This window comes from Perognathus longimembris, chromosome 5 (assembly GCF_023159225.1).
Source record: "Perognathus longimembris pacificus isolate PPM17 chromosome 5, ASM2315922v1, whole genome shotgun sequence".
Taxonomy (NCBI): Eukaryota; Metazoa; Chordata; class Mammalia; order Rodentia; family Heteromyidae; genus Perognathus; species Perognathus longimembris.
Window position 1 is genome coordinate 78087144 of NC_063165.1, and position 13886 is coordinate 78101029.

The following is a 13886-nucleotide window of genomic DNA, read 5'->3' on the forward strand; positions in this document are numbered from 1 at the left end:
AAGGCAAGTGGCTCAAAGCGACCCCAAAATTTCGTGTGCATGGGCTATGACTGGCTTTGGAGAAAGCTTTGTTGAGAGTTAGGCGATTTCTGGTTTTTGAATGTTACAGTAGTAGGAAGAGGTTTATATGCAGGCGATGGTTTTCTTTAGCATCTAGTGGTTTATGGGAAAGCCATGTCTCCTGACTAACTTTGAGCTTTGGGGCAACTGAGATTGAGTTTAGTTCTTCAGAGAACAGAAATCTCTCCCCTCCCCCTACCTGTGAGCTGCTGGTTGGGCTGGGGTGGTGATGGGGGAGGAGGGGAGGGGAGGGGGCTTGCGTGACATCACTCCAGTTTTGCCACAGAGCCTCATTTCCTGGCAGTAGGCAGGACCCTTGATGTGACAGCGGAGAGTTCAAGAACCCCTTGTAGTGGGTTCCTGTGGCCTCACTCCACTCTGGTGCCATCTTCTTCCATCCACTCCAACCCTGGCAATTCCTACTTTGCCCTCTCTGAAATTATCACCAAGAATTGTTTGGATAGAGAGAAAAGGAAGGGAGGGATGGAGGAAATAAGAACGGAAGGAAGGAAGGAAGGAAGGAAGGAAGGAAGGAAGGGAGGGAGGGAGGAGGGAGGTAGATGGGAGAGAGAGAGAAGGAAGGAGAAAGAGAGGAGGGAGAGGAGAGGAGAAGAGGAGAGGAGAGGAGAGGAGAGGAGAGGAGAGGAGAGGAGAGGAGAGGAGAGGAGAGGAGAGGAGAGGAGAGGATCTAAACCCAGGACTCCCTCTCTGTCCTGGCAAGGCATTAGAGGTGGAAGAATGTGGAATGTACATTGTTATTGAAGTGGTCATCAACTTCCAGGGCCTTGGCTTGTCTTAAAGAAAAAAAGAGGGGGAAGAAACAAATGGGAGAAACGGAAGGCTTTGCCCTGCAGCATAACAAAAGGATTCCAGAGGCAAAGAGATGGAATCAAGACACAGGAGAAAGTGCAAGTGGCTTAGACTGCCTGAGTTGGGGGGAGGGGGTATCACACGGGCAGAAACAGCCACATGCTGTAGGAAGTGGGTGTTGGGTGGGGGGGGGGGGGCAGGCTAGCAGGCAGTTCCTAGGGAAATAAGAATTTCACTTTTCAAAATATTTGCACTAAAGAAAAAGGTACAACCTCCACCCCCCCCCCCCCAACCCAGGGTATGTATTCCTTGAGAGTCCAAGCCAGGGTATGGGCTGAGATTCGGATGTGGCCCAACATCTGCCCATGATCTACTTCCACACTAAAGCCGAATCTCCCACGGGCTGCGCTTTTTCTTCTCTCTCTCTCTCCTTTCTGTGTTATTATCATTAGTTATTCATGTGTGCAAATTTGTCATCTTGACTCCTTTACTTTTCCTCTCCCCTTCAAGACAGAGGGAGAAAGAGAGAGAGAGAGAGAGAGAGGAGAGGGAGCTTGCCAGTGCTCGCTCTCGACCTCATGTTCAGCGCGCGTTCATTTCTTGGAGCTCATTTTCATGACGTGGAAAACAAGATTCGAGGTTACTGAACACTATACAGAGAGAAATCCAAAGCCCATAGCGGGGATTCTGCACAGCCTTCCCTGGCTCTTGGCCTTTCTCCCGGTGCCCAGTAATGAGCGGTGGGGGTACCCTGCGAGGTCAGTAGCTGAGGCCTCAGCAGCAAAGCTGGGCGATTGCAGCCCTTCTCAGCCCCCCTCTTTTGAGGGGGGTAAAAGGCTCCAAAAGAAACCCATTGAAAAGCCCTTTTTATTCCTAGCACGTCTACAGCTTGCTTTCCCCCCCTCCCCAGCCCACCCCTTCCCCCTCTCTCCTTGTCCCCTCCGCTTCTGCTTCAGCCAGGGAGACAGTGAGAAGGAGAAAGAATCCTTAAAGTCAAGATTTATTTGATTGTTTTCTTCTTTCAATGTTCAGTGCAATTTTTTTTTTAATCTGCAAAATAGGTAAGTCAAAAATATGTGGAGCCTGCCTTTCTGAAACCTCAAGAATGTAAGAAAAGAAAAGGAAAAACAAAAACAAAAACAAAAAAAAAAAAACCACTGAGCAACGGAATGGGAAAGGAGAAAGTACTTAAATAGATTTTAATATTTTATCAGGAAGACTGGAGACTAAAGGATACTGCAATGTTGCCTCATCTGCCTTCTCTGTCTCTTGTCCTGTTTAATTGTCTCTAAAAATTTAGTATTGCTTGTCCGAAGCCAATGTCTCTTTGCTTTCTGTTTTCCTTACAGCTGTGTGCATTACATACACGTTGCCTGTGAAGAATTCTTTTCACTGTCTCTATAAATTATAGCACTGTGTTGCAAGTGAAGGGAGTTTTCCGCGGTGGGTGTATCGATGTGTGAGGAGAAAAGATACGTTTGGAACCCTGCTGCAATTTTATTGATTAAATCAGCCATTCAATTTTGATTGATATCTCAGTGACTCAGGAAGAACAATCTAATAAAAGTGCATTATTATCATTTATTTATGTATACATTTTCATATGCTGATGATGTTACATAGAGCAAGAGAGCTCATTATAGTTTCCTGTCTCCCCCTCCTCCTCCTCCTCTTCCTCTTCCTCCTCCTCCTCCTCCTCCTCCTCCTCCTCCTCCTCCTCCTCTTCTTCTTCTTCTTCTTCTTCTTCTTCTTCTTCTTCTTCTTCTTCTTCTTCTTCTTCTTCATAATGGAGACCTGTACTTACATAAATCCTGATTTGGGGAAAATGTTTATTTATGAAATGTATTTTACATCACAAGTGATTTAACAGAAGTTAAGAATTAAAGTTTCTCCCCTCTTGGGTCTTTCTCTACTCATCTCCCTTCCATGTCATCCTTTCTGCCGCCTGCCATCCATTCAGCCTTTTAGATTTCCTTGGGTGTCATTGAAGGTACAGGCAGCTATTCTAAACTAGCTTCTGCAAGTGTTGAGATTCAGACACTCCCTAGCTTAACCACCTTTAACTGTCACTACATTTAGTTCTGACAAATGTGCAGGAACATTCGGTACAAGTCCTGGTCACTTCAACGTGATTTAAACAGAGAAATGACAGAGTCTGTAAGAGTTATTTATTTAATTGGGAGAGATGATGCTAATCTTTTCTTGTGCAAAAGGACTATAGTATAGTGGATCACTGGACCATATCTTGTCATTGTGCATGTTTTGATAGTTTCTTAGAAGAAATTTTAAGTGTTCCTTAACTGCCAAACATCTTGTACATCCTCCAGATCTGGTACTAGGCAAAAGGTCCATTCTCAATCATACTTTAATAATGTTGGACTGGATCATGTCTTTTTAAAGGTAAAAAAAAAATTACCTAATTTGAAGAGCACTTTTCTTTCCATCAGAGATCCAGTCGGCTTTGTGTTTGATGTGAACCTGCATGTTAGCAATTATACACATCTAATGGGCGATTGGTTGCCCAAATCTATCGAACCTGTAGACCAAGGCCTATGAGGCCTCCAGATTTTCCAGTTCTGTGGTTTTCTAGAAGAGAGAATGGGAACTGCTTTGGTTGATGTGATTTGCTGTTTGTCAAGTCTGACATGCTGTAGGAAAATGTCCCTTTCTGGCTCACTATTACAGTTTCTCCCCAAGTTAAACTACAGGAACCACTGTACACCTGAAGTCGGTTCTTAGCTCAGGTGGAGGGTCCGCTCAATCATTGCTGCGGTTTGGCTCTATCCCTCCGCACAAAGCCTTTCATGTAGGAGTCCATGGAAATAGGGCATCTCACTACACTCTAAAAATCTGCATCTTTATTTCTGTTGCAGCTCGGTCATCCACCACGAGTGATGCAGCTTTCCCTAGCACAGGTGCTGCACAGAGGGAGGATGCTGTGGCTCATTCTGCTAAGCACAATGGCTCTCGCTTGGACTACCCCAATCCCCCTCATAGAGGACTCGGAGGAAATAGATGAGCCCTGCTTTGAACCTTGCTACTGTGAAGTCAAAGAAAGCCTCTTCCACATACATTGTGACAGTAAAGGATTTACAAATATTAGCCAGATTACTGAATTCTGGTCCAGACCTTTCAAACTGTACCTGCAGAGGAATTCAATGAGGAAATTATACACCAACAGTTTTCTTCATCTCAATAATGCTGTGTCCATTAACCTGGGCAATAATGCATTGCAGGATATCCAAACGGGAGCTTTCAATGGCCTTAGGATCTTAAAGAGGCTCTACCTGCACGAGAACAAATTAGATGTCTTCAGAAATGACACTTTCCTGGGCTTGGAAAGTTTGGAATATCTACAGGCAGATTACAACGTCATCAAGCGCATTGAGAGTGGAGCCTTCCGGAACCTGAGCAAATTGAGGGTTCTAATTTTAAATGATAATCTCATCCCTGTGCTCCCAACCAATTTATTTAAGGCTGTCTCGCTGACCCATTTGGACCTGCGTGGAAATAGGTTAAAGGTTCTTTTTTACCGGGGCATGCTGGATCACATTGGCAGAAATCTCATGGAGCTCCAGCTAGAAGAGAATCCTTGGAACTGCACGTGTGACATTGTGCAACTGAAGAGCTGGCTGGAGCGCATCCCTTACACGGCCCTGGTGGGGGACATCACCTGCGAGACCCCCTTCCACTTCCACGGGAAGGACCTGCGGGAAATCCGGAAGACAGAACTCTGCCCCTTGCTGTCTGACTCTGAGGTCGAGGCTAGTTTGGGCATCCCACACTTATCCCCCAACAAGGAGGCCGTGTGGCCGACCAAGCCCTCCTCCATGCTGTCCTCCGTCCATTTCACCGCTTCTTCCGTCGAGTATAAGTCTTCAAACAAGCAGCCCAAGCCCACCAAGCAGCCTCGGACGCCAAGACCACCGTCCACGTCCCAGGCTTTCTACCCTGGGCCCAACCAGCCTCCCATCGCTCCTTATCAGACCAGACCTCCCATTCCAATCATCTGCCCCACCGGGTGCACCTGTAACTTGCACATCAACGACCTGGGCTTGACGGTCAACTGCAAAGAGCGAGGGTTTAACAACATCTCCGAGCTCCTCCCAAGGCCCCTGAATGCCAAGAAACTCTACCTGAGCAGCAATCTGATTCAGAAAATATACCGTTCCGACTTTTGGAATTTCTCCTCCCTGGATCTCTTACACCTGGGCAACAACCGCATTTCTTACGTCCAGGATGGCGCCTTCCTCAACCTGCCCAACCTGAAGAGCCTCTTCCTCAACGGCAACGACCTGGAGAAGCTGACGCCCGGCATGTTCCGGGGGCTGCAGAGCCTGCACTACTTGTACTTCGAGTTCAACGTAATCCGGGAGATCCAGCCGGCGGCCTTCAGCCTCATGCCCAACCTCAAGCTGCTCTTCCTCAACAACAACCTGCTGCGGACCCTGCCCACCGACGCCTTCGCGGGGACCTCGCTGGCTCGGCTCAACCTGAGGAAGAACTACTTCCTCTACCTGCCCGTGGCGGGGGTGCTGGAGCACTTGAACGCCATCGTGCAGATCGACCTCAACGAGAACCCGTGGGACTGCACGTGTGACCTGGTGCCCTTCAAGCAGTGGATCGAGACCATCAGCTCGGTCAGCGTGGTGGGCGACGTGCTCTGCAGGACCCCGGAGAATCTCACCCACCGCGACGTGCGCACCGTCGACCTCGAGCTCCTCTGCCCGGAAATGCTGCACAGCGTCCCGGCCGGCGCCTCGCCCGGCCAAGCCGGAGAGCCTCCCCTGGCCGGGGGGCCACCGGTGCGTCCCCGTACGAGTTCTCCCCCCCGGGGGGCCCCGTGCCCCTGTCGGTGTTGATCCTCAGCCTCCTGGTCCTCTTCTTCTCGGCTGTCTTCGTGGCCGCCGGCCTCTTCGCCTACGTCCTCCGGCGCCGTCGGAAGAAACTGCCCTTCCGGAGCAAGAGGCAGGAAGGCGTGGACCTGACGGGCATCCAGATGCAGTGCCACCGGCTGTTCGAGGACGGCGGCGGAGGGGGCGGGGGTGGCAGTGGGGGGCTGGGCGGCCGGCCCACCCTCTCCTCCCCGGAGAAGGCCCCCCCCGGTGGGCCACGTCTACGAGTACATCCCCCACCCCGTCACCCAGATGTGCAACAACCCCATCTACAAGCCCCGGGAGGAGGAGGAGGTGGCCGTCTCCGCCGTGGCGGACCCGGGGGGTGCAGAAAGAGGGGGTCCGGGGACCCCGGCCCCAGGCATGGGGGAGGTTCTCCTAGGGAGCGAGCCCTTTGCAGAGGCCCCCAAGGAGACCGCCAGCAACTACCGGACCTTGCTGGAGAAGGAGAAGGAGTGGGCCCTGGCCGTGTCCAGCTCGCAGCTCAACACCATCGTGACCGTGACCCACCCGGCCCACCCGCACCCCCCACCGCCCAGCCGTCGGGGGCGGGCCCGGGGCCGGGGGCAACCCTGGGGGGGACTTGGCTGGGTTCCGCCACCATGAAAAGAATGGTGGGGTGGTGCTGTTCCCCCCCCGGGGGAGGCTGCGGCGGCGGTGGGGGGGCCGGCAGCGGGCGGCTGGACCGGGAGCGGCCGCCGGCCGCCCCGTGCACCGTGGGCTTCGTGGACTGTCTGTACGGCACGGTGCCCAAGTTAAAGGAATTACACGTGCACCCCCCCGGGATGCAGTACCCAGACTTGCAGCAGGACGCCAGGCTCAAAGAAACCCTGCTCTTCTCAGCCGGAAAGGGGTTCACAGAACACCAAACCCCCAAAAGCGATTACCTCGAGTTAAGGGCCAAACTTCAATCGAAGCCGGATTACCTCGAAGTCCTGGAAAAGACAACCTACCGGTTCTGACGGGAGGAAGAAGAAGAATTCATTAGTACTGGTTTTTGTTTTTGTTTTGTTTTGGTTTGGTTTTGGTTTTGGTTTTTCTTTGGTCTTCTTTTCCTTTTGCTTTCTTCCGTTGTTTGTTTTTCTTGGAGTTCGTTTTCAAAAGACACGGAAAAAAAAAAATAAAGAAAAGAATTCTATCCTGTGAGCCCATTCCACCTGCCCTGACCAGAACCAGAACCGAACGCGCATGCTCACTAGAGAACACAGACACGTGCTCTCCTCCCTCTCCCACGTGACTCGGAGGAAGGGCCATACTCAGATCATTAATCAATGAAGTGCCTTCGCAGACTTTTGCCAGCAAATGTTATCATTATTTTTTATACTGAAACTTGAGACTTTGTGCCATGTATAAGGTATATGGGGGAGGGCGGGGAGGGGGGGAGGGAGGGATCATTGTATTGATCTTAATGAAGTAAATTTCAACCTGTCTTCCCCCCCCCCCCTTTTTTTTTCTTTTTTCCAGGAAGCTTTTCTCCTTAGTTGTAGTTTTGTTTGAAAGGGAGGGAGGGAGGGCTTGACATTTGTAGCTTTCTTTTCTCTTTCCCATCATGGCACAGATTCTGTATATGTATCAACAATGCAGTTGCTGCATGCTTGAAAACTGCGAGACTGGGAGGGAGGGAGGGGGCGGGTCTTGCTGGAATGTTCTCACTCTGTTGTCTCTGGCACCCATGCTCATATGCAATTGACAAAGTCCTTGCCTAGTTAAATCCCCACACCTGCAGTCTGTGCGTGCAACACACACACACTCACACACACTCTCTCTCTCATACACACACACACATCACTCTCCTGCAACCCAATCTGCTTAGTTGGGGTTGAATCCATTTGTCTCCTCTCTATAGCGTCGCCTGCCCTCCATTCCTGGTGCACAGACCACAATGTCTCTCCTACCGCCCTGCGCGAAGCCGGACGCTACAGCAGCAAACAGCTGGAGACACACCCAGGATGGCGCTCATCTTTCTCACAACCCCTTCCCGATGTCAAGATTTCTTTTTTCTTTCGTCTTTTTCTTTCTTTCTTTTTTTTTTTTTTTGGAGAATATCTGCACTTTCTTATATATACATATATACATATATAAATAATATTAAAAATAAAAGCAACTGGTATATATCACTAACCGCTTTGTAAGAAGCACTTTTAATGTTTTCGCTCTCTCTCACACACACAAACGCAAAGATTCAAAAGAAATGTGCATATATTTATTCTGTAATTTCAGTGACTATAAATTGTAAAGGTAATGTTTAATCATTGTATAGTGATGATGCGTCCGGTATAGCTTTCTTAATAAAGCTTTTTTTTTTTTTAAATAATCATAATAGATCCTATAGAGGAGATACCGAGGTTGAACCTTAAGTTTCAGCTATACCATCCCTTTCCATGCTCCCATTTTAAACAAACAATGATTTGTTTTGCTTGTTATGCCCAAAGCGAACTTATTGCCAAGTGTGAGATACAGTATTCATGCCAGTATACAACCGGGAATTGCAAAATTTCCTTATCAGTTCACTTAAAAAAAAAAAATCTTGGATTGTGACTTTTCAAGTCAGTATCCAAAATGGCACTGTTTCAATTGGCAGAAAATGGAGTAACTCGATTACTTAGAAGGATAGGACTAATTCGGAGAAAATCTTCTAGCACCATGTATCATAAGATAGGAAAAAGGCAGTGAAATTGCTATCTTTAAAAAAAAAAAAGGCACCAAGATTGTGCACCCATTTGCTCAATCCCCATACTCACACCCACACGTCCGTGAGTACACACAGCTTCATCATAACCAAAAGCCTTGAAACAGTGTGAGTTTCCACGTACTGTGATCTGTGATAGATTTTGTTGTGACACACAAGGACTCATGCAAAAGGTCCCCAAAATGCGTGACGTAAGACGGAGGATGTTGAATGAGTTATTTTACTCTGTGGGGCATTATGATTATATTGTGAGATTAATTTAACAGTAATCCAGGTTATGATCTGCTTAAAAGTGAGCAAAACCAAAGAATTTGGGAGTTTAGGTTGTTAATTATTTGATGAAAACAGAGCGTTGAGCACAACCAGTAGAGGGCAGCAGAGCCCCAGAGATCCAGAGTCTTTACAGACGTGCGTGGGCAGCAAGGACCTTGGTTGCTTGTTAGCCTTTCCTCAAACTGTCCTTAGTAGAAATTATCATTACAAGTTGAATGTATTTCATCAAAAGTAACTGATGCCTTACATAACATTTTTTCCCCACGAAAACAAGTCCAGAGGTTTCTACAGCTGTGTGGCAGATACAGCACTAAAGCCACCAAGAAAATTAAGCCTAAGAAGGTCTAGAATGGATTTATACTACCATAAATACATGTACATACCAAAACATATGCACACAAATAAAAATCATACACACCAATGGAACTATTCAGGGTTACTTCGAGTTTGATTTCCTTAGTTTTTTGCCTTCATTTATTTGAATTTTATTTGGAAATTATTTTAGGAAAATAATTCAGTAGGTCTTAATGGAAAAGTATTAACACGCAGGTCTTCTTGTTCAAGGAAGTCAACCCATTTTTTAACTTGATGTATGCTTGCTCTTCCTCTTCCTTTTACTCTTCCTTCACCTCTTTCTCCCCCATTTCCTCTCCTCCTGTTCCTCCTCTCCTTGTTCCCCTGTCTTCTTATTTTGCACTTTTCTGTGGATTACCTTTTTATATAGGATGTCAACTCACTTTGGTGAAAAATAGAAAGTATCAAAGTTAAAAGATAGATCCTGCTAATAATAATTACTTTATTAACAATCATACACATATGTATAATAGAGTATATCAAGCCAACTAGGCTAAAATATTCACAGACCTGGGTGCTTTTGATATTTGAAAAATGAGTATACTATATCAAATTACAATATACTTGATTGAATTACAGTGTTTATATTTTATTTATCAATATTGAAAGTAAGACTGACTGCCTTATATGAATTATAGGTAGTAATTTCACCTTTGAAGGAGGATTATATTCATTTAAGTGACAATAAATTTATATGAGAATGAAATTTTGTAACCAAAAAGGATATTTTCACGTCCATAATGTTTCTACCCTCTACCTAGGCAACTTATTTTAACTTTACGTTATTACTTAATGATGACTTTGATTTACAGTAACATATGGTTTCATGAAGTTACACTGATATTAATTACCACAAATACATATAAGATTTGCTTTATTTTTACTGCAGTAAAATAATTACTTCTAAAAAGAAATAAATAATTCACTTTTAGCAATGACCTGCTCCCAAAGCAGACAGATATTTGCTATTATTGCTATTTTTATTACTAATAACAGTAATAATACTTGGAAATAGTAAACATTGTACTATCTATTCAGCAATGAAACAATTATTGTAAAGTAACTACCAAGGAACAAGTCATTTAATTCACTAATACTTTAAACATTTTTAAACATAGTATTTATCATGAAATGATATTATTTATGTGGATAACTATATTTCAATCAGAAGGACATTGCATCTAATTGTAAAATACTTTAACACAGGGACAATGCATAGTACATTCTGAATTACAGTTCAGAGAAAATGACAAGGAGAGCTTAATGACTGAATTAGGAAGGTTTTTTTTTTAATTTTAATTTCCCTTTCTTGGCAATTTTAGTTTGAGACAATTTTATTTGAAACTATATTTATTTTTAGGATTATGAAAACCAATATGATTTTAGACAAAACTTTGGAGCCTTTGAGGCATTTTGTTCTCATTCTCTGTAGCAATCTTTTATTTGTATAGTCCTGTCCAACAACAATCATATTACCTAACCCAAGAAGCTGTACTTTGTGTGAAATGGCTATGACAAGGGGAAAACCTCACAAAATAGTGGACAAAATGTGACACAAATGACAATTACAAATCAAAGTATTGTGAGAGAAAAGGGGAATCAAGGACCAATCTATTCTTAAGTGATTAATACTAATCTAATTTGAACTTAGACATGTACCATTTCACTCAGCATTCTCAAATATGAAAATTCTGGTGAATGGAACTTCACTATGACTAAATTATCCAGATAATTGTTCTGTTTAGAATTCTAAGCCCCTTTTAAAATTCATAGGAGCAATAACACAGGTGTAATTGGGTATTCATGTGTGGACATATACACATACGTGTAGAACTACTATATATGTATATATATATTGTATATACATTTATATAGTTTGTATATGCTGAAGTATACTTATATGTAAATTATGACTTTTTCTTACATGTATAACAATTTCAGTTTTATGAATTTATTTTCCTTGTTTTCTCTTGCCACCTTCCAAGTCAAGTTGGCGTAAATGATACGCTTTCACTTTGGAATATTCACCTGTAAAAAAAAAAAAAAGTAAAACTGTAATGAATAATTCTGAATTGAAAAGTTCTTTTATTTTCCATGTTGTTGCTTTCTGTTATTTAAAGTAAAACTTAAAACCATCAATCAGTTAAATTGTCAATTAAACTATCAGTCAGATTGTCTTTTATATTAAGTTAGCTTTTCACCACAAAGGACTTAAGTTCCTATAAATGTGCAATGTAAGTCAAATGAAAAAGAAATGCTCCATTTTTGTATCTCTAAAATAAAATTGCAGGTGAAAACAACTTTAGTAACTTTTTTAGCCAAGTTCTCTATAATTTATTTTGATATGTAAAAAAGTAGAATCTAAAATTAAAATATAAAGCTAATTAAAACAGTTATTATCATAGTTTACTTTTTTCTATTAGTAGTTACTATTACTAAAAAATCTGAGTAATGTCAATCATCAAAATTGCTTATTTGTAGCACTCTCATGTAGAGTATAAACAAAGAAGTAAATTTCCATACCAAAAATGTATGTATCTAATAAGCATTGGTTAGTTTGGAAAGCATTGACCTACACGTTTACTTTTGATATTTGTCCCTGAGAACGGCATATACATTTTTGAGATACAATCTATATTGTCCTTCCATTACCCTTACATACTAACTTCCCATAATTCTAAAATTATCCTACATACCAAGTTCCCACAACTCTAAAATTATGCTTAATAATAATAGAAAATACTTCACATTCATGTATATATACATACATCTACATATGTCATATATACATACTTCATACATATACATATACAAATATGCATATATGTAGTTACAGAAGTATGGTAATAAAGTTATGGTTTCACTCAATCCCTATATGATCTTTAAACGATAAAACATGATAAATAATACTAAAAGCTCTATTACAATAACAAAATGTTATTTTGTTTTAGTAGAATTTATCCTCTTTTCTCAGAAGAGTAAGTTACTATTTTAGAGAGCATTAAATCATACCAAAGAAAAATATGTTTCCTTGGAAGGAATGTGCTAATGATTAGATACTAGCAAACTTGAATACTCTGTCTCAATTAAATTGTGATGTGTTCTTGATGGTGAAAGGCAACATTGCTGGTGCTCTTCCGTTGAGGGATTTGCCCTTCTATCACACTTTCTGCTCTGACATGAAGAAATATTATAATGATTTCCCTTTAAAACAATGATAGTTAAAGAACAAAAGGCAAAGAAATGTATTGTCTGGCTATGTATGAGGATGAAAGGAAGAATGGCTAGAGGCTCTGCTTCCATCTTCTGCTTCTTCTGCTCTTCCAGCATTAGTGCCAACGTGTCATGTGACCATGGCCGGCTGCCTGAGCTCAAGGTCAATGTCAAGGTGAGCTCAGGCCTGATGGGAGCTGAGATAGCCTTTCCATATACCTGCTCTCATTGGGAAATCTTTCCTAAGTTTGGTAAAAGAAGTTGCAACTCAAGGTAACAAAACCACAGCCACTTCTACACATCAAGAGACTCTGTAAACGTTTTTTTTTAAATATTAAATCAACTTTTAAAAATTACAAAACTTGAATTTCTTCCTCTGAAAGGTCTTTTTTTTTTCCTTTTTTGGTTTTGGTATGCAAAGTATTGCTTTAATTAAAATGCACATTTCAAAGTGAAATACTATTATAAGAAACTCCTGATCATAATGAAAATTACAGCTTGTATATGAATTATTCAGATGTCACATTGCCATTTGTCATTCTATATTTTTCTTTACAGAATTCAGGTAAAACAAGTAATTTTGAAATATTATATTGGTTGTTTTTATTACTAACTGTATACTAATGCTAGGTTTATTAAGAATGTAAACTATGGAGCATAGTTCTTAATTCAGAAAGTGGTGGGGAAATTTTAGATCTAAATCAATTTGTTTTAAATAAAAGAAAATTGTGCCAGTCCTGGATTTTGAACTCAGGGCCTGAGCACCATCCCTGAGCTTCTTTGGCTCAAGGATAGAGCTCTATCACTTGAGCTACAATACCACTTCTGGCTTTTTCTGAACCATTCGAGATAAGATTTCCAAAGACTTTCCTGCCTGAGCTGGTTGCAAACAGAGATCCTCAGATCTCAGCCTCCTGAGTAGCTAGGATTATAGGTGTTAACCAGTGCCTGGTTAAATTAAATATTTTAATGCAAGTAAATAGAAGTTGGTTTGTTGTCCTACTTGAGCTGTTTTGCATCAGATTTGGATTCAATTCTAAATCTGTTCTTCTGATTTTGTTGATAGCCATTTTTATTGTTCCATTTTTTTTCTGCTTAGCTTTGAAAAGGGGATTGGGTCCAGAATATATTAGTTCCAAATATATGTAATTAGTACGTGGAAAAATCAGATATATGAATCTCTCAGTTTTCTTCAGAGTAATTTCTTCAACAAAAAGGGTAATGGAAAGGGAGCGGGAAAATTAAAGGATTCTTCCTTTCTGAAGCACATCTCTTCTGAAGCAGTCTGAATGGACAAAGTTTGAGCAGGATTTCCATATTAGCTTCTGTCTTTAAATCCCTTAGGAAGACCACTGTGTCTTTTCACACAATTCTAAGCTGTCTCAATTACTATCTATTAAAATAGTCACAGAATGTGAAATCAAAGCTTCACAACAACTAAACCAACTATATTTAAAATTAAATTCTAGGACAAAAAATCACTACGATAAACTGAGCTAACAATGGATACTAAAATGTTTACTTGAGGTCACAATTTCTGTGTACAGGATGGATTTTAATGGTGAATTGTTCATTTTTTTTCATTTTGAGAA

The 13886-nt window shown here is 42.3% G+C and overlaps 1 protein-coding gene across 1 annotated transcript; it reads left to right on the forward strand.

Moving 5' to 3' along the window:
* The first annotated feature begins 3764 nt into the window (after positions 1 to 3764).
* On the forward strand, positions 3765 to 6727 carry Slitrk3 (SLIT and NTRK like family member 3). The gene is given in 5 exon segments (XM_048346021.1): positions 3765 to 5649; positions 5652 to 5968; positions 5970 to 6290; positions 6292 to 6396; positions 6398 to 6727. Coding segments are annotated over 5 exon segments (2958 nt in total).
* Positions 6728 to 13886: the final 7159 nt, after the last annotated feature.